General features: G+C 64.9%; 1 protein-coding gene across 4 annotated transcripts in view; it reads right to left on the reverse strand.

The window, feature by feature from the left end:
• Window positions 1-2,048: 2,048 nt before the first annotated feature.
• PDE9A (phosphodiesterase 9A) overlaps window positions 2,049-18,894 on the reverse strand; it is an 81,611-nt gene continuing 64,765 nt past the window's right edge. For 2 of the 4 annotated variants that reach the window (XM_082720735.1, XM_082720738.1), the window contains 12 exons: window positions 18,817-18,892; window positions 16,963-17,037; window positions 13,640-13,726; window positions 12,778-12,882; window positions 12,526-12,608; window positions 11,337-11,493; window positions 8,821-8,934; window positions 6,608-6,712; window positions 5,786-5,914; window positions 4,450-4,545; window positions 2,965-3,073; window positions 2,049-2,292 (listed from right to left, as the gene is read on the reverse strand). In XM_082720735.1, coding sequence (XP_082576861.1) covers window positions 2,981-3,073; window positions 4,450-4,545; window positions 5,786-5,914; window positions 6,608-6,712; window positions 8,821-8,934; window positions 11,337-11,493; window positions 12,526-12,608; window positions 12,778-12,882; window positions 13,640-13,726; window positions 16,963-17,037; window positions 18,817-18,892 — 1,120 coding nt within the window. In that variant the 3' untranslated portion in view covers window positions 2,049-2,292; window positions 2,965-2,980. Of the gene's footprint in view, window positions 2,842-2,964; window positions 3,074-4,449; window positions 4,546-5,785; window positions 5,915-6,607; window positions 6,713-8,820; window positions 8,935-11,336; window positions 11,494-12,525; window positions 12,609-12,777; window positions 12,883-13,639; window positions 13,727-16,962; window positions 17,038-18,816; window positions 18,893-18,894 lie in introns of all 4 variants that reach the window. The other 2 variants (XM_082720736.1, XM_082720737.1) reach the window with 2 other exon arrangements.

Genomic DNA, 18,894 nt, shown 5'->3' on the forward strand with positions numbered 1-18,894 from the left:
TTCTCCATCCGTCGCTCCTTACCCTTGAGGTCAGTGCTGAAGCCGTGGAGGGCGTGCCGGCCTCTGCTCGGGGGAGACACGGGGCGTGGGGCACTGGAGCTGCAGTCCCAGGGCGGCCTCTCTCCAGCGCCCAGCCGGCACGTGTGAGACGTGTGCGCTCTGTCCTGTCCCGTTCTGGACACACGCATCACTCCTTCAATTGCTAGAGATCGGTGGGGAGAGAAACAACAGAGAACAGCATGTTCTTGACTCCTTGGGTGAACACGGGGACGGAGGCGTGGCCGGTTTGCAGGAAGGTGCGGGTGTCTCCCTGAGACGTGCTCCGTAGGACTGTGGCCGTGGCCGGCTCTGTCAGGTTCTGGAAAGCGCAGGGCATTGTGTGTCTCTCTCGATGGGCAGCGCAGCTCTGGACCTTTTGTCCTTCACGCTGACTTGACGCTTGTCCGCATCTGACCCCTCAGCCTCCAGTCCCGAAGCCGTCCCTGACTTGGCCCCATGTGTAGGGTCTCCTGGGGCAGGGCTGCTCGGGCTCTGGGTGAGCAGGCTGAGCTGGGTGGCCCCGTCCATGGCCTCCAGGGCTGGCCCGTATGACAGAGGCTGACCGGCAGTGAAGGGGGGGGCGTGCCCATACGGCCGGTGACTCAGGCTGGGGCAGCGTCCCCACGGGCTCAGCTAACTGGGTGCACACGACCCGAGTACAGAGACGTTCTGGAGGCAGGAAGGTTGGAGGAAGCACTTTGCAGGGAGCAGACGTGTGGTCTCTGCGGATGGAAACCGGCCGCCAGCGGGGGTGGGGACTGTCACAGAGGTGCTGTCCTTACCTGCGCCTCCGAGATGCTGAGCTCCGCATTCCAGGACTAGTAGAACCTCAGCCCCGTCATGCAGACAAAGTGCGTTGGAGCATGTGTGTGTGTGTGATTGTGTGTGTCGTGCACGGACGTCTGCACGTGTGCACACACGCATGTGCACGTGGTTGTGTGTGTGTGCAGCAGAAGCACGGACTTCAGCCATCACTGGGTGACGTTCCACGAGGGGCGGAACGTAGCGAGGTGGGCCTGGGGCACGGCCCAGCGGGTGGGGGGCGTTGGTCGGAGAGGCTCTCGCTGGGGGAGCGAGTCACAAACCTCTCGAGGGGGCGGCGTGCGGCGGGAGTGCCTGGCCTGCTGGGGTCGTGTACGGTCACTGGAGCTTCCCCCGCACTGGCTTTAGCGGGATGGAAATGAGACACAAGACCGTGAGGGGAGAGCCCGAGGCCCCGCTCCTACTGCCCTGGATTCAAGAAGGGACGCCAAAGGTCACAAAATGTCACAGCAGAAATGAAACTCGGGGACGGGGAGCAGTGTGCGGAGTTTGCCGAGAGGGAGTGCATGTGTGGCGGACGCTAGTTACACCGGAGGTAATGCCCGCAGAGCTCAGAATATGCGGGGCCTTTCCAGACTTCTCCGAGCGGAGCCTCCTCCGTCCGGGGAGGGGGCAGAGGGCACGTGCGAGGCCCGGGACGCACCGAGGCTCTGAGCGCACGCGGGGCTCTGGGGAGGGCTCAGGGGGTGCCGCCCCTCCGAGCCTGCCGTTCTGCGGGGGTCGAGTCTCCCTCTAGGCTCACAAAGCCACCCCGGATGTCCCCGGTGCTTGTCCCCAAAACAAAGGCAGGACGAAGGGACGGCTCTCCTCCCCTGAGACCCTCGAACGGGCTGAGCACAGTCTGCGGTTTGAGGGGGTCAGTGCCCACCTCCCCGTACGCGGGCATCAGCCTGGTGGGGTGTTCACAGCCGGTCCCACAGCCGCCTCGGCCCCTCGCCTCCCCGCACACAGCCGCCGGCGCCCTCGCTGCTCACAAACAGGACACGCTCTGGGCACTGCCTGAGGTTTAATCGCGTATTTACATGGGATGGGGCAACACGTGACACGGGAGCGCGGGTCTGGGATACACGTGTGGGGGAAGCACAGTTCCTCGTCTCCGCGTGGGGCTGGGGGCTCGGGGGGCTCCGGGGACTGCCGGAAGGAGCCCCAGGATGCAGAGCACTACCAAAAAAAAAGTACAATACCCGTTTCCGTATAAGAATATATTATTTAAAAGACAGTTTAAAAATAAAAATTCTGTACAGCATCTGAATTTCCTTTTTTTTTTTTTTTTTTTTGTATCAGTGAACAAAACAGTTCTTAGAAAACACGGTCTTGTGGGGTCAGGCCCTCAGAGTCCGCTGCCCCTGCTCTGTCAGCTCCCACGAGGCTCGGCCGGCCTGCTCCGGAACCGCCACCCGTGACCGAAACGCCTTCTTCAGGCTCCGCCTGCTTGGGAAAGGAAGAGCGAAAAGCTTCTGTTGAGACTGAAAACGCCGTCGAGCACATTTAGGCCAAATAAAACAACTCTGATCCCTCTTCTGAACCCCCGGAAAATACGATGTGCCCGGGCGATGAAATGCCCGTGTTTACGAGCCTGGGAGGCGTCCCTGCGTTCTGCTCATTCAGTGGACAAAACCATAGTGATGAGATTATTCCCGCTGGAGGGGAGAGTCAGGCTCGGAGGCTCAGAGAGGTGGAGACATTTGTGCAGATCACTCTGCTTGTCCTAAGCTCAGTGGGGCCTGTCGGGGGCCCGTGCCTGTCCCTGCCCCTAGGTACAAAGTCAGACCCTGCCTCCCATGCCCTGTGCCCGGCATTCTGTGTAGCCGAGACACTCTCCAGTGACCGTCAGGCCGAAGGGGCTGGTAGCCGTGTAAGCGACACCGCGTTTCTGGGAAGCTTTCACGTGCTGTCCCTTGTAGGTGGCCTGCGTGTCCTGACCGATCCTGTGCTGAGAGCCAAAGCGTGTCCCCTTCCTTCAGAGCCGCGGTCTGTGAACTACAGGCGAGGAGTGAAAGTCTCGCTTATCTCAGTGCCGTCAGCCACTCGCGTTTTCCGCCCTCCCCTCCTGTCCTGCACGCCCCACAGACCACCGCTGCCGCCCGTGTCTGTCTGAGTTACCGGAAGCACCAAGATATCAATTCAGGATGGCCCTCTCTTTGCTCTTCCTCCCGTCTCTGCTTCCCTCCCTGGGTGCGTCGGTGTCCCCGGACGTCAGGCCCTGTGTCTTCTGTAAGCAGGACAGAGCAGGTGGCAATCAGGTTCCGGGAGCCCACGAGTGCCCCCTTATCTGCTGAAGAGCTTCCCGCTGACTGAAATGCTGACAAGTGTCACCGAGACGGATGTCGGCAGCCACCCACGCCCCCGCCGCGGGAGGCCTCGCCGACTCGGCCACGGTGCGGAGCTTGATCTGCTAGCTCGCCCGGCTGCGGAACCCCGAAGACTGGCAGGCAGGGTGATGACGGAGGCCGCAGCCCTTTCTCCTTTGTGGGCCTGTCCTTTCTGGGGATAGGAAAGCACCCTGGGGCCCGAGGGGCCTTTATAGTGAGAGCTCTGGGGCAGGGAGAGGAACGCCAAGGTGCTTTAGCAATCCTGCCGGGGGCCTTGCCAAGAACACCTGCTCCGACATCACTGTCTATACTGTTTGCTTTGGAGTCTCAGGACCTCTCCGCAACCTTCTGGTAGTGGGACCTGACGAGGGAAACCGGCTGCGGGTCTGGACTGCCCATCGGCCAGCAGGCAGTTCCTGATGACGCATTGTACACAGCAGTTTAGGGGACGAGAGCGACACAGGGTTCCTGGGAGGTTACCCGGTGCTCAGCGGGGCACAGGGGCTCCCAGCAGCAAGGCCGGGGGCACCATGACTAGGAGCTCTGATGGAAGGGAGCGGCAGAGACCGAATGTGGTGGGATGTGTGGCGCGGCCAAGGCCGGACCAGGGCAAGTGTGGGGCAGCAGGGACACTGCTCAGGTTGCATCAGGGCCCCCGGGGAGAGGGGCAGCGGTGGACCAATGCAGGCACACCGCGGGTGGCTGGACATCCGGTGGGGGGGGGTTCCGTGTGGGTCTCAGGAAGCAGGGGTCCCCGAGCCCTGGCACACTCCGAGGCCCTGGCCGTGCAGCCGCCTCTGCACCGGCTCTGAGCATGTGAGCTGACCTTCCCGGACCCAGCACCGGACCTCACAGCGCCCTGACCCTGAGCCGCGGTGTGTGAGCTCCGGGATGCATGTGGTGGCTTCTGTCCTGCAGGGAGAGACTCGCCCTGCTGTCCTGTCCCTGAGCAAGGTCAGCCTGGGGCAGGGGGAGGACAGGGGACACACAGGGGACCAGGGCACTGCTCTGAGGGGGCCCGGGACGCAGAGAGATCCTGGCCCCTCCGGTGACAGCACGATGACTGGGGTGCCGTGACCCCTCCAAGGGCCGCGGGGCGTCAGGGGAGTTTGGTCTCATGAAGGGTATAGATTTCCTGGTTTTCCAGGGTCTGGGTTTTGGGGGAATGGAGATGAGCTCCGGTCCACCGCGGCGCCCGGGCGAGGGGAGGAGCTCTTCCCCCGCCACGAGGAGCGAGGAGCGAGGAACGCCACCCTCCTCACGCGGCACGTGTTACCTCCTTGGCCGCGTCGTCCAGCTGCTTCAGCTCCTCGTAGCGATCTCTGGATTCCCACAGGGGCTGGAGCATGAGTTCCTCGGCCACAGGGAAGAGCTGGGAGAGAGACACGGGGTCACAGTCCGTCGCTCTTAGGGCAGCAGAAAGCGTCTGGGACACCGGGGGTGGGGACCACACAGCGGCTGCCACCTGCCGCGGGGTCTCCGGTGACCGTGGTTCTGAGTCTGGCTGGTCTGTGGCTCCCGGAGACCCGCAGGCCTCCCCCTCGCGCACCCACCTCCAGGTCCCGCTCTGCTTCTGTCCTCTCACTTCCACGGACCTGCCCACGGCCCGCCTGGCCCCGAACGTCCATTGTCCAGATGCCAGCCTTGCCGCGAGTCTCCCGACAGCCCGTGGCTAGAGGAGCCAGACCCTTCCCGCGGCGTGGCCTCGACCGCCCTGCCATCCCTGCCCCGCGGAACCCTGCACACGCAGCTCTCAGCCCTGGAATGGCTTCCGTGCGTCCCTGGTCACATCCCGGTCCTGCTGCGGGGGGAGGGCAGTGCCCGTGTGGGTGGCAGTCCCGCGCCCCTGCACCCGCTGGCCGGGATAAAGGCCCAGAAGTCCAGGGAAGGAACGTATGGGGAGGCAGGTCCCCAGAGAAGGTGCAGTGAATGGGGTTTACGGGAGGACGCACTGAGGTGGTTCTGGAAGGCTGGCAGAGGCCACGGGGCAGAGGCCACCGAACGGGCGCTCCCCGAGGTGGAGGCTTGAAGAAAGGGGAGGACTGTCCTGCAAGAGGCTTGCGGGGAGGGCGGGGACTGTGTGCGATGAGGGGGCGGGGACTGTGCGACGAGGGGGCGGGGACTGTGCGACGAGGGGGCGGGGACTGTGCGATGAGGGGGCGGGGACTGTGTGCGACGAGGGGGCAGGGACTGTGCGATGAGGGGGCGGGGACTGTGCGATGAGGGGGCGGGGACTGTGTGCGACGAGGGGGCGGGGACTGTGCGATGAGGGGCAGCTCTCCCTGGGTCGGGGGCATGGGGAGCCACGGAAGGTGCAGGGGAAAGGCAGAGACGGTCTCCTTGCTGAAATCCACCTGGGGACAGCCGTGTGCCAGGCAGAGTGGGGCCGGATAGGAGGGTCTTCTGAAGGCAAAGGGGCCCTGGGGGCGGAGGGCCTGGCGGTGGCTCCGGGGGGCACGAGCTGGGGAGGCCAGAGGGTGCGGGCTCTGGGGATGCTGGCGGAGGGGCCTCGGGTCCCACCTTAGATCGCACACGGGCGTGCATGGAAACGTGTGTGCACACGCGTGTGTCTCTCCATGCAGCGTCCTCAGCATGTGGGGACAGTCACTCACCTTGGTCACCATTTCGAACATTGGGATCAGGACAAACTTGATGAACCCAATTTGGGCCGTGGCTTTGGTCACTTTGTCCCGGTCCATGAAAGGGGCCACGGGAAGGCCCTCGGACTTCTCGCGGTCACTCTGTGGGGTGCAGGGAGCCGGCCACAGCGTTAGAGAGAAACACCGTGGACTCTGGGGACCCAGGGCTCGGGGCGCGTTCCCGGGCCTCACCCGACCAGACTGCTCTGCTGGGGCCAAACTAGCGACAGGGAGGGAGGCGGGATCTGCTGCGGCCACCGGACCGTTCAGAGGGCATGTGGGGCGGCCGTGGAGATGGGGACGGGGACGGGGACGTGACACAAGCTGCTGCGTGGCAGAGGCGGCCTGCAGGCCCCCCGGCCTCCTTCTGGGGTCCACCTTGCTGGCCGGCTGGCACGGCCCATGTGGGCTGGCTGGGTTCTCCGAGGGCCTCCCCAGGGCTGGCAGAGACTGCCGACCTGCTTGGTGTCCCCTGCCCCTGGGGGCCCCTCCTGCCTCTGCCGCTTCTCTTTCAGGGCCACTCGCCAGACTTGTCCGCCCCACGAGCCGCTCAGTTACTGGCAGGGGTGGCGGTTCCAGCGCTCGCCTTCCCAGGCTGCCCCCGTCTTCCCCGTGTCAGGGTGGACCCGGTCATCTCGGTGTGGCCCTGCTGTGAGGGCTTCCTGGAAGCTGGGGAAGCCGTCTGGGACCCGCTCCGCTCGTCCCCCTGGGCACCCCCCGTCGCTCTTCTAACACGGAGCCTGGAAAGGGCCAAGCTGGGCGGCCGGAGGTCCGGAGGGTGGGGGTCGCTCCTACCTGCATGAAGTACTCCTCCAACAAGCAGTCCACCCAGGGCTCCGCGACTTCCATCGGACGGACCTCGTTGGAGATGTCACAGCATTTGATCAGGATCATCTTCAGCTGGAGGAGAGATCTGGGATCAGGCGTGCGGCATGGAGCGGGTCTCGCTGCTGCTGTCTGGCTCTGGACTCGCCGCCCCCAGGAGAAGGCGGTGTGGGCTTCCGCCCTCTGCTCCCGGGCCCGTGTCTCCCCTGGGAACCCGCGCTCTCTGCCCGGCGCCCCTGCCCTTTCTGCCTGAGCCACTCTCCGGAGAAGCCTTTCCTCCCCCAGCCGCCCCTTCCATATCCTGCTCCTTCCAGCCTTCCTGGCCACCCCCCGGCGCCAGATGGTGTCCCCCAGCTCGGCCGCCTGCTGCCACTTCCTCCCGGGGGGTGACTTTCATCCCAGGAGACTGGCCCTCCGGGCCTGCTGAGGTTCGGGCCTGACGTGGGCCCTTTAGAATGACCGGTCGCGTCCACAGTGTGTTCACTAAGCCCGAAGGTGAGCGCCTTCAGGACTGGCCGGAAGGCTGGCTCGGTGCGGCCTGGCACGTGACGGTCCCCAGGCGTCACCGACATCCCAGGACAGAGCGTGGGCCCCGATCAGGGTCTGAAGGTGACCCAGCAGGAAGTCCCCTGGACACACAGCAAGGGCTTGTGGGCCCTGCGTGGGCCTGAGCTCTTTGCACCCGGTCTCTGGGAGGCCGAGGGAAGCCTGACCTGGCAGTGCACCTCTCCGCTCAGCTCAGCGTCTGGCCCCGCCCCTAGCTGAACCCCAGGGTGACCAGTGGCCCTTTTCCCTGTCCCTGATCAGCCCCCTTCCTTACCGAGCCCAGGAGTTCATCCCAGGCTCTTCGAGGTGGCTCCGGAGCTCAGGCCGTGACAGGGCCCTGCTCGGCAGGCCTCAGGGGAGCTCGCCTGGGGCCGGGGACACCGCCCAGGCACTGTGTCCTGGAGGGAGCCGTGCCGGGACCTCGGGCCCCAGCCACACGGGGCGCAGCACCCAGGCCTGCTGCCGGGGGTGTTGGCGGAGGCCCTAAATCCATTCTGACCCTTTCCACTCTGGGGCCTTCCCCTCTTCCGCTGCCAACCGCCAAGTCCACCAAGAAGTGGGTGCTTGGGGGGCTCCCTGGCCAACGCACGGGCCCCTGGTCTGCCCACAGGCCCTTGCTCTGTGAGGGGGCAGAGGGCACCCTGCTCCCCCTTACATGAACAGCCGGCGGGAGGCAGTAAAGCAGTGATGGTCGCTCCGTGAGGCTCATCGTCCTGAAGGCTCGACCTCTGGCCTCCCGCCCGCGAGGGCCTTTCCTCACGTGTCACAGGGAACACGGAGGCCCTGAAGGGGCACGGCCTACTAGCCTTTCCTCCTCGCCCTGCCGTGGGGGACAGCACCTCCCACAGGCCGCTGGCTTTTCAGGAGCCAGGCCGTCCCTCCAACATGACCACGCGTCTCCCCGTGTCCGGCCCCATGAAGGGAAGCCTGGGGAGGCCCTGGCTCGCGGGGACACTTTCTCCTGCTGTTACTTATGGAAGACGTGAGGTCCTTGCCCCACACATTCTCTGTGTTAGCTAGAATCCCGGTTTGGGACGGGGTGGTCAGGGCAGCCCGATCTCAGAGGGCTGTCCTGTTCGTCCACCTCTAGGGACGGGAGGGGACAGCCAGTGATGCGGAAAGGAGGCCTCACACCCAGACCAGGCTCAGCGCCACCCCTTCCCTGAAGGCGGGGAAGGACGTTTCCCTGTGTTTTTCTCTTGAAAGGGCAGGCGCGGCGCAGACGCGGGTGGGCTGTCCTCACCGGAGCTCCCCTTCTCAGGACACCGGGCCCCCGCCGGGGAGGGGTGAGCCGGGAAGGGGCCCTGGGATCCCTGACCCGCCCGCCCGGAAGCTGGTGTGCAGAGGGCTTTCTGGGGCTGTGCCTTCGTGGGGGGACGGGCTTTACTCTCAGCAAACCAGAACAAGAAGGGCCGCCGTCACCACTCACCGCCTCAAGTCAGAACGAGAAGCAGCATCAGACATGCCGCCTCTCACCGGGACACGGGGGGCTTTCCAGGCCAGCCTGGGGCCGGGCGCCCACGTCAGTCACGCCTCGCTCCAGGGCCAAGCGAGGGTCGGGGTTCCTCGGTTCCCAGCCTGGGCCGGAGGGCGGGACCCCCACACCAGCCCCGAATGAGCTCAGACAAGCTACTTACGAGGGTCATGTGCTCCTCGTTGCTGTAGTCAAAATTCTCCATCGTTTCTTTGAAAGAATCCATAATTTCTGCGTGTCTTGCCATGTCAGTGGCTAAAATTAACGTGATCATCCCCTGAAAAGCGAAAGCAGAACGTTAATCCCGGGGACCGGCCCAGGATCTGTCTGCGAGTGCCGACTGCGGGCTGAGCCCCTGCGCTGGGGGGTCCTGGTTGATCCCTGTGCCCACCCGACGTGTGTCTCCGAGAATCGCGTCCTCATTTTCAGGATGAGGAAGCAGAGCCCGGAGGAGGCTGGGAGCCTCCCAGGCCACGGCTGGCGAATGGAGGTGGGGCTTGAAACCCGGGCGCCGCGAGCGAGCCCCGGATGCCGGGTCCAGGAGGAGGCAGCCCGGCCGGGCCTGCTTGCTTGGAGGCGGGAGGCTCAGCGCATTGCTTCCTGTGACGGCGGCTTTCAGGCGAGGACAAAGGCTTCCCTTCAATCCAGGAATCCAGGAATCTGGCTGTTCCTTTCCCATCGCCTCGTCGAGGTCCAGAAGGATTTTCCGGGAGACTTTTCCCCGCTATCCAGTCCATGCCTTTGCTGCTTGGGAGCATCAGAGTCCGGTCACACTGGTCAGCACTGTTCCACTAGCACAGTTGTGAACGACGACGCCATGATTCCTTAATTTTTTTTTTTTTTTTCAAGTAGTCTCCAGGCTCAGTGTGGAGCCCAACGCGGGCTTGAACTCACGACCCCGAGATCAAGACCTGAGCTGAGATCAGGACTCAGACCTCAATAGACTGAGCCACTCAGACATCTCAAGGATGTGGTGGGTTTTTAGGATATAAATATTTTATTACCTTGTTAGTAGAGGTAACAGGATGTGAAGCCGTGACCTTCCGTGCATCCTGAAAATGTGTGAGGACACACCTCTGTGCTGTACGGGGGCTGTACTTTCCCCAGAAACGGCTGCAGCATCTGGTGTGGAACTGAAATCGGGTGCCTGGGGGGCTGCACCGGCGAAGTGTCTGCCTTTGGGTCAAGTCATGATCTCAGGGTCACGATATCAGGGTCCCATGCTCGGCGCGAGTTGTCAGGTCTTGCTCTGATGGTCCCCCGGGGGCGGGTCGCGCATGAGGGGGACCCGGCTGCTGGGCGTCCCTAGGCCGGTCCCTGCAGGAGCTCCTCTCTGGGCTGCCACGTTGGGGGCTCTCCGTGACCTGCCCCTTCTCGCACTTTGGAGAAGGACACACCTCGGCTCATCCGGACTCTTGTGGCACCCGGCCGGGAGGCCCCAGAGCGGGGGAGAGAGGCGGGGTAGGCCCCAGAAGAAGGGGACACCGCTGTGCTGGGAACTGGTGACTCAAAGGTGACCGACCTTCGGCACTGCCCTGCGCTCTGAGCTCCTGGAAGCAGGGCCGACGGGTGACCCGGTTTATGAGGCTGCGGTTCTCGATGGAGGGGCGTCATCAGATCTCCAGGGGGAGAGCCCGGACTCCGTCTTCATCAGGTGCACCTTGAAGCCAGGCCCTGAGGAGTCGAGCCGGGGAGGGTCTCGTCCATGGGACCGCAGAGCCTGGCTCCTCCACGGGAGGTGGCTCCCGGCATGCGTATCCTGAGGCTGCCGCACACGTGCCACTCGCAGGGTGATGGGGACCCACAGGAAGGCCCCCCTCACAGTCCGGAGGCCAGAAGTCCCAAAGCTCCGGGAAGTGTCCTTCCTGACTTCTCCTGCTCCTGGCGGCCCTAGGTGCAACCTGACTCGGGTCCACCTCTCCGCGCCGGGTTACGCGGCATTCCTCTCCACGCACGTCTGCCCTTCTGTCTCTTCTGAGGACACTTGTCATCGGGTTTAGGGACCACCTGGACAATCCAAGCTAATGCCCTCCAGAGACCTAACTCAGCTACCAGCAAGGACTCTTCCCAAGCCCAGTCACATTCACGGGGTCCGGGGCAATGTCTTTGGCAGAAGGGGGCCACGGTTCAACCCACACACTCCTCTAAGGGGTCCTTCTGGTCTCTTCCCTCCCCCGGAAACATCAGAGGCAGCAGCACCCAGAGCTGTGTTCGGTGGGGAAGGGGGCGTCACTTCCCAGGGAGTGGGACGATGCGTCAGGACCAGAGGGTGGCGTCCCCTCCCCCACATCCCTTGTCTGAACCTGCGGTGGGGCTGCCTGGGTCGAGGGGGGGGTTCGGGAAGCGGCCAGTTGCTGGTAGGTCGGGTGCAGCAGGCGGGTCTGTCCAGGGCCTGCATGAACTCAGGGCGGCCCGCCGGTGACTGACCGGCCTCTGGAGCCCTCCCTCTCCCGGGCTGCGGGCTGGAGAAAGGCCGGATCTCTCGGGATTCAGAGTCCGCAGGGTCCCGTGTATACGTGCGTGCGGAGGGCTCGCCTCTCCCGGGCGTGCCGCTGCCCTTGTTGGGGAGGGGTGGGGCCGGGAGAGCAGCCCTCTGCCTCCGGAGTGAGGGGCTGCCCTGGGGCTGTGCTCATTGTCTCCCCCACCCCGTGCCATCAGGGGGCCCTTGGCCCCGCACACCTGTCGGATCTGCTTGAACCCGTCGGGCTGCACGTTGGCAAAGATGTTGCACTCGGGCCGGGCGAGGATCTGAAAGGCCACGGCGCAGTGATGGTTCTCCAGGGGCGAGATGTCGTTGTAGCGGACGGCCAGCTCCGTGCGGGCGTTGATCTGGTACCTGCCACCGGAGGAGAGAACACACCGAGCCTTGGGCACCCGTGGGGACGCGCTCCCCCGGGCTCTCCTGACTCCTGCCGCCCCTTTCCCCAGATGCCCTCCGGGTCTAACAGCCCTGCCAGCTGGGCGGCCCGCGGCGCTCCCCTGCTCCAGGGACGGTGCCCCGAGTGCGCGGCGCTCCCTGGCTCCAGGGACGGTGCCCCGAGTGCGCGGCGCTCCCCGGCTCCAGGGACGGTGCCCCGAGTGCGCCCCGCGCTTCCTTCGGGGCTCTCGCCACATCGTCACTCTGCGCAAAGGGCAGGTGTTTGGCGGGGGGAGGGGCACCAGGGCGTCTTCCCCTTTGAGCGGTGGCGGCGACCCTGGGCTGGACTGGGCTTCGCACATGGTCTCCGGTGTGAAGGGAGGGAGTGGACGTGCACGGAGGCCCCTCGTCGGAGGGGCACGGGTGCCCGCACTGTGGGGGTCTGTGCTCAGACAGACAGTGAGCTCTCGGCCACGCAGATGCCCCTGCTCGAACAGCTGCGTCACTGGGCCACACGGCCTGGCAGTGATGCGGGGCGTCCCCCAGAAGTGGGGCCGGATGGCTGCTCTGTGGAGCCTGGCCAGTCTGCCTGGGACCCCTCCCACCCGCTCCCCTCTGCACTCCTTCTCCGCCTCGGTCCTACTGCAGACAGGCTGGGGAGGGGGATCTGGGGCAGGCATCCTGCCTGCTTCGGGTGGAGGGGAGGTCTGGCACTGCAGGGCTCTGGTCTGCCTGAGCAGATCACACGCCACTGCGGGGCCCACAGAGCAGCACGGCAGCCCCTGGGGGCTTGGGAAGCTGGAGCGCCTGTCCCAAGAGGCTGAGACCCTGGAACCAGCCAGCCCCAGAGTGTTAGCTGTGTCCTAGGAGGCGGGGGCAGGGGGAGCTGGGGGCTGCTGAGGCTTTGGCGCACAGCTCCAACCTGCCTCCGGCCTGCATGGTAAGCTGAAAAGGCCACTCTGATAACCAGAGAGCCCTTTAAAGGGGAAAAAAGAAAGATCGTGTACGTACGTGTTGTTGTACCCCGGGTGGTCCAAATCATGGCAGATGGCGGCGGTCATTAGAATCAAGATGTCCATTTGGGAAAACTTCTCCTGCAGAGAGGGTGGGCGCGGTTGAGAAGGAGGAAGACCCGGGGGCCGGGGGTTGGGGGGGGACCTGCCCCTCTCGCAGAGCAGCGGCCCCACGAGGGCGCCGACCGGGACGGGCGCAGGTGGGGGCCGCGTCCCGAGCACGGTGCCCGCCCCCCCGAAAGGGACCCACCTGGAGCCCGCAGAGCCAGACCATGCTGTACATCATCTGGGCCACGCAGAAGCAGTGCCGGAAGTTGTGGAAGGGGTTGTTCCTGTAGTTGTCCTGCACGCAGAGCTGCGGGAGACGGAGGCCCCGATGCCCATGGCCACGGCCCTCACCCCCCAGCTGCCCCGGGTGGATCCCCCCGTCCGTGGGCCGGCTGGCGGCTGGTGATTCGGGGGCGCTCTCCCAGAGCCCAGCAGCGTTCCTGGGCTTGCTGGAGGGAGGGGCGAGGAGGCCCGGGGGAGCCACCCTGCAGCCAAGGGCCGGGGCGACGGGCTTTCCCCCGGGCTCCCGGACACGAGGAGCCACGTGGGGACGGGATGCCGGGGGCTCAGCTGGGGGCTGTCGGGCGGCTCTGGGGCCCGGCCCTCCTCACACTTGTTCCCATTTTAGTGTTTAGCATCTAAGCTGTCCACGCTTGGTTCGAAGCAGCACTTGATTTAAAGTAATTTGTGGCTAAACACACACACTCCTGCACGCGCCCCACCCGCACGCACACGGTCCTGCACTCACCGCACACATGCAGTCATCCACACGCGCGCGTCCCACGACCCCTCACGCACACGCACACGCGCATCCCACGACCCCTCACGCACACGCACGCTTCGCCGGTCCCTCCCAGTTCCCCCTATTTTCTCACGCCCCAGAGCAGCAGCCGAGGGGCCCCGTGTGCTCTGGTGGGAGCCAGATGGACACAGGCTGCCCGTCCTCATGGACTGCTCGTGGGCATGTCCCTCTGCGTGCGGGAGGCCCAGCGCCACCCGGATGGCTCCGCTGCTGAGCAACCGGACGACACTGTCCTCGAGGGGCACAGGGGGCCCGCACTTACCAGCCACCTCCGGAGCGTGATGGGGTTGATGGAGAAGTCTCTGACCAGGCCCAGGTCATGGTACATGTGCTCCAAGCAGCTCAGCATCTGCGGACACAGCGGCAGAATTGGGTCAAAGGCAGGGGCGGGCCTGCATGGCCACCAACTGATGCCCGCAGCTGATGCCCGCAGGGCCCGGCGGTCCCTAGAGGGTGAGCCCCGTCTCAGCGGCCCCGAGGGCGAAGCCATGTTGACTGGGGGAGGGGGTCTCAGGACCCCCAGCAGGGACGTGGGAGCCTGAAAGAGCAGCTGGGCCGAGAAGTGAAGGGGCTGCAGGCGAGGGGGCAGCGGTTGGGGGGGACCGCGTCGGAAGTGACTCTGAACTGGGCCGCACGGGAAGCCAGGCCGAGGTGCTGGGACACGGCTCCAGGGGACGCGCGCCCGCGAGCAGGTGTCTGGACGCCCTGTGCTGGCTGAGACTCAACGGCCTCCGTCCCCAGCACGCTTCGTGCGCCCCAAGGGGCCTGTGGGGACCAGACACACGCTGGAAGGCGCCTCTCGTGCGGTCTGCGAGGTAAGCCGTGCTCCTGTCACAGAGCCGTCCTCTACAGAACTCTTACTCAGGTTAAACGGATTTGTCTTCAGTCCCAAAGAGGAGTGATCTTCGGCGCTGCCGTCTATTTAAACGCCGCTCGGGACTGCAGAGCTAATTAATCCGGGGCAGAAGGACCAAATGTGAGTGTCTGAGAGCGCGGGCTCCGCTTCCCGGGAAGCTGGTCTCGGACGCAGGCCCCGGGAGACCGGAGACCCGCGAGGCGGGGACCGCTAGACACCGCCTGGTGGCACGGGGCACGACCCCAGCCCACGCTCCCCGGCCCTGCCCCCGCCCCGTCCGCCAGCTCCCTGGGGCCAGCGTGGCCACACTCCTGGGCTGCCCCTGGTTACCGTGTGACCTTCTCTTCCCAAAAAGGTATGGTATGGACGGAACCGCGGTGCCCAAATCCGTGTGTTTAAGCTCTAAACCCCAACGTGACTGTGTGGACGGAGGGCCTTTAAACCTGGTTAAGGTTCAATGAGGTCATTGGGGTGGCCCTGGCCCATTAGGATCGGTGTCCCCATGAGGAGAGGAGACCGGGACAGACATGCACACAGGGACAACCATGTGAGGACACGGAAGGTGGCGTCTACATGCCGGGGGACAGGCCCGGGGGACGCCTGACCTCGGGCCTCCAGGAGTGCTCTTGGCCCGTTGTGCGTGTCGCAGCTGCCTGAGCTCAGGACTACAGGGCCACCAGAGACCCGTCCTCGTCACACGGCACTGGGACAGCTGGGAGCACGGAGAGCACGGGTTCTGCAGGTCCAGCCCCGTGCCTGGAGCGTCCCCGAGATGGCTGTGGAGGGAACGCCGCGGGGCAGAGACCTGTGGCATCGCCAAATTCAGTGGGGGGATGGGAAGTACCCCCACGCGGGCACATGCAGGAGCCCACGGTGTCACAGACGGGTCGTCCCTGAGGGGACAGGATGGACGCAGACTGCGTAGTGGGCAGGCCGCCAGGCTCTGCGGAGGAGTCCGCGGCCCTGGCGTGCGGTTGGAGTGCTGGTGCCCACTGTCCTGGACGCTGGCGCTCGGGCCGTGGCCCCGCAGCACCCTCTGCTCTCCACCCCGCGTGCACGCACGACTCCTGCAGGCCCCGTGAGCCATGGCGGTGGTGCCGAGGTCGGGAGTCCACAGCTGGAGGTGACCGGCAGACGGGACCATCTGGTCCCACCCTGGGACGTGCACAACAGTTCTTGGGCACCTGTTCCCGTGGACACTGGGCAGTCCCGGCCGGGTGGCCGCGTGGAGGTGGCTACGGGCACTCGTCAGAGACTGTGGCCCCGTGGCCTGCGAGCCCCATGCTCTGGGCTGGTGGCCGTGCTAAGAAGAGCTCTGGCACGTCAGCTAGTGGGGGACAAGCACACAGGAAGCCATTTCCTCTGTTTCGTGATCCCGAGGACCCTGGCCGGGGCGGGGGCTGCTGGGCACAGCGATAGGCCCCCACGAAGGAAGACACGTTTCCGGATGTGAGCTGCTTTGTGGGAGGCCAGAAGCAGCTCTGGGGGCCTTCACCGTCCACAGTCCCAAACCCCCGGCATCCCCAGATTGGCCGGAGGTCGGGGCTCCTGTCTTTGGGCACCTCTGGCTCCTGGCCGTGTGCCGGCCGCCTGCCGGCAGAACATTTCTGGAAACCCCGAGACCGCTGAGCAGCCTGCCCCGGGCACTGAGGGGCCCACCCAGAGGCCGGCCCCACCTGCGGGCTTCACCCCGGCCCTGACGCCGTGGGCAGGCGGCCTTCCCCTCGTGGCTGCGTGACTCCTTTAGCCTCTCCGGCCACGCGGGACTCCGTGGGAGACGCAGACGGAGCGGGCAGCGAGGGCCTGGTTCCAGGCAGGCTCTGCCCTTGGGGACTGGGCTCTGCCCTCACTCCCGCACGCAGAAGCCAGAGCGATTTCCAGCAGCGGTGTCTGTGCACCCGCCGGAAGCAGGAATCTGAGCGCCGAGCCTTCCTGGGTGTCCTCTCGACCACGCGAGGCCTTCCCCGCCCGGGTCCCCTGCTTGGACCTTGGTCCTCGGACTGGTCTTCAAGGATCCACCTCCCGTTTCTCCCGGTCACGCCTCCTCCCACCCTCTCCAGTCCTGCAGGCTCCCGGGTGGCTGGATGATTTGGGGCACACGGGTTTGGCCGGGCGTGTGCGGTGGGACGGTCCCTGGGCCGCGGGCCGCCCCGCAGTGGGGTGGAGGCCCCTCTCGGTGCAGGAACGAAAGCTCGAGAGCCGGGACTTCAGGGACCCCAAGTCCTGGCCGGTGAGACGTGCCCACGCAGGGCGCAGAGCCCTCTCTGCCTGTCCTCTGCAGCAAGCTGGCTGGGGGGGGGGGCTTTCTGCGTGTCTGTGTTACCAGAAAGCCGGAGGAGTCGCAGATTTGGTGGGCGTCGTGTCCTTGTGTTCTTGGGGATCAGGGATGGAGGAGTATGACTGATGTTACTACATTACACCGAACAGACAGAAATCTCCATGTTAACTGTTTTCTCAGCAAAAGGGGACACTGGGAGAACGGGCTTGCTGCGGGAGTCCCGGGTCTCCCCCTGGGGCACCCGGCAGCCCGGAGGGTGTGTGGGCTGGGGGTGCACCGGCCTGCCCGAGCCTCTACTCTGACACCCCCTGCCTGAGTCCTGCGTCGGCGCCCTCCTGAGCCCACCCAGAGTCAGACTAAGGGAGGGCCTGGGGACTTGAGGCCTTCAGCAGGCGGAGCTGCGGGGGCCCCGGCGGGTCCCCGTGACGCTGGCACTGGGGCACTCACTCACCTCGTTGGGCTCCCAAAGCCAGACGTCGAAGGTGGGTTTCCTGAGAGCTTCGATGGTCTCCGGAGAGAGCAGGTACTGGGGAGGACAGGGGCCTGGTTAGGCTCTGGGCTGGGACGAAGGCCGGTGACCTCGCGCGGGCCGTTTGCTCTGTGTCCTCCTGCCCCCGGTCACCCGCGCACGGACTCCAAGGCCACACTCTACAAGGATTCTGCGAGGGCCGGGCTCAGACCTTCTGACCGCGGCCAGGCACGGGGCCGTGGGGTGACAGATGTCCCCCACTCAACAGCTGCCTAAGTCTCTCCGAAGTCGCAGGGACAAACTCTGGGTGACTCTGGGTGAACTGCCTCTCCGTAAACCCGACGGGAAAAACACCAGAGTGAAGTCAAGGAAGAATGAACTTGGCCTAGATTCAAATACTGGCCAGGAAGCGATTCGGAGTTTCTGCCTTTGGCTGCCGGCTAACACGGCACAGCCGGCTGGGGTGAGGGGCTGCGGATCGGGGAGCGCCAGAGTTCGGGTCAAACCGTCACAGGGAACAGGCTGTGACCTTAGATGTAAGACCGTCACGGTGCTCGGGGATGAGATGGGTCTTTGGTTTGCTTGGTTATTCCTTCATTCATTATCATTATTATTACTCAGAGAGAGAGAGCAGGGGGAGGGGCAGAGGAGCGAGAATCCCAAGCAGGCTCCTTGCTGACCTCGGAGCCCGAGGCAGGGCTCGATCCCGGGACCCTGAGCTAAAGCCAAGAGCTGGCTGCCCAACTGACCGAGCCACCCGGGCGCCCGTTTGGTTTCTTGTAAGGAGCTGCTACGGAGGACAGAGGACCGACACGTTTCATTCTGGCCGTAGGCGGCCTCATGGGCCCCGGGGCAGGATCGGGAGAGGCTGGTCATGTGTTCCCGTGAGATAGAGGCCCCAGTGCCCATCTGAATTCCTCGGCACACACGTTTGGAACCGGGTTGGGGGAACCCCTCACAGGGCAGCTCTGGGAGGCTCTCTGTCCCCGCAAGGACTGTGGGCGGTGGTGGGGGGGTCTGCCCCACACCAGGCCTGGGACGCCTGTCCCCGTGCCAGCACACCAACCCTGACTCTAAGCGCAAGCCCGAGGGGACAGTCTGCCAGGCTAGGGTCTCGCGCACTCGGCTGAAGGCACGGCCGAGAGGGTCACCAACATCACAAGACCCTGCTCTGTGGTGGTTTGAAGCCCCCAGGCCCCCAACTCCCTGGTCACAGGGCCCTCCGCCAGGGCCTGGGCTCTCGCAATGGAGAAAATTTTAGAGGCAGAAAAGCGCAACTTCTCATGGTAACTACATACAGCTCAGGGCAGGAGACCCAAGGAGGCGGAGGTTAGGTGATTTTAGAAACAGAAGCTCCTGGGTGGCTCAGTGGGTTAAGCCTCTGCCTTCGGCTCAGGTCATGATCCCAGGGTCCTAGGAGTGAGTCCCGCATCGGACTCCCTGCTCAGCGGGGAGCCTGCTTCTCCCTCTGCCTACCTCTCTACCCGCTTGTGCTCTCTCTCTGTCAAATAAATAAAAACCATTAAAAAAAAGGAAGCTCCTTACAGTACAATCTGAGTGTAAACACCGTCACCCAGTGGGTGAGGGGCGGACAGCGGGGAGGGGCCGTGACCTGCTGGTCTGGGGTCCCCTGCGGCTAGCGCACGGCAGAGAGACAGCACTGGGCCTGAGAACGGCGAGGGGTGGGGGTCCCACAGCCTGGGGCCACGGCGGGAGCTGCGTTTGCAAACGTGCGGACAGACCAGACGGGGCCTGGCCAGGAAGTCGGGGTGGCCGAGGGTCGGGGGCCTGGCCGGGGGCACAGACCGCTTCTCCAGAGCCAGAACTTCCTCTCACCTTGGGGTATGTGGGGACATCACGCGGAGGGCTCAGCTTCTTGTCCACAAAACTGTACCTACAGGGACAGCTGGTCCT

Source organism: Mustela nivalis, assembly GCF_964662115.1.
Source record: "Mustela nivalis genome assembly, chromosome: 1".
Lineage (NCBI taxonomy): Eukaryota > Metazoa > Chordata > Mammalia > Carnivora > Mustelidae > Mustela > Mustela nivalis.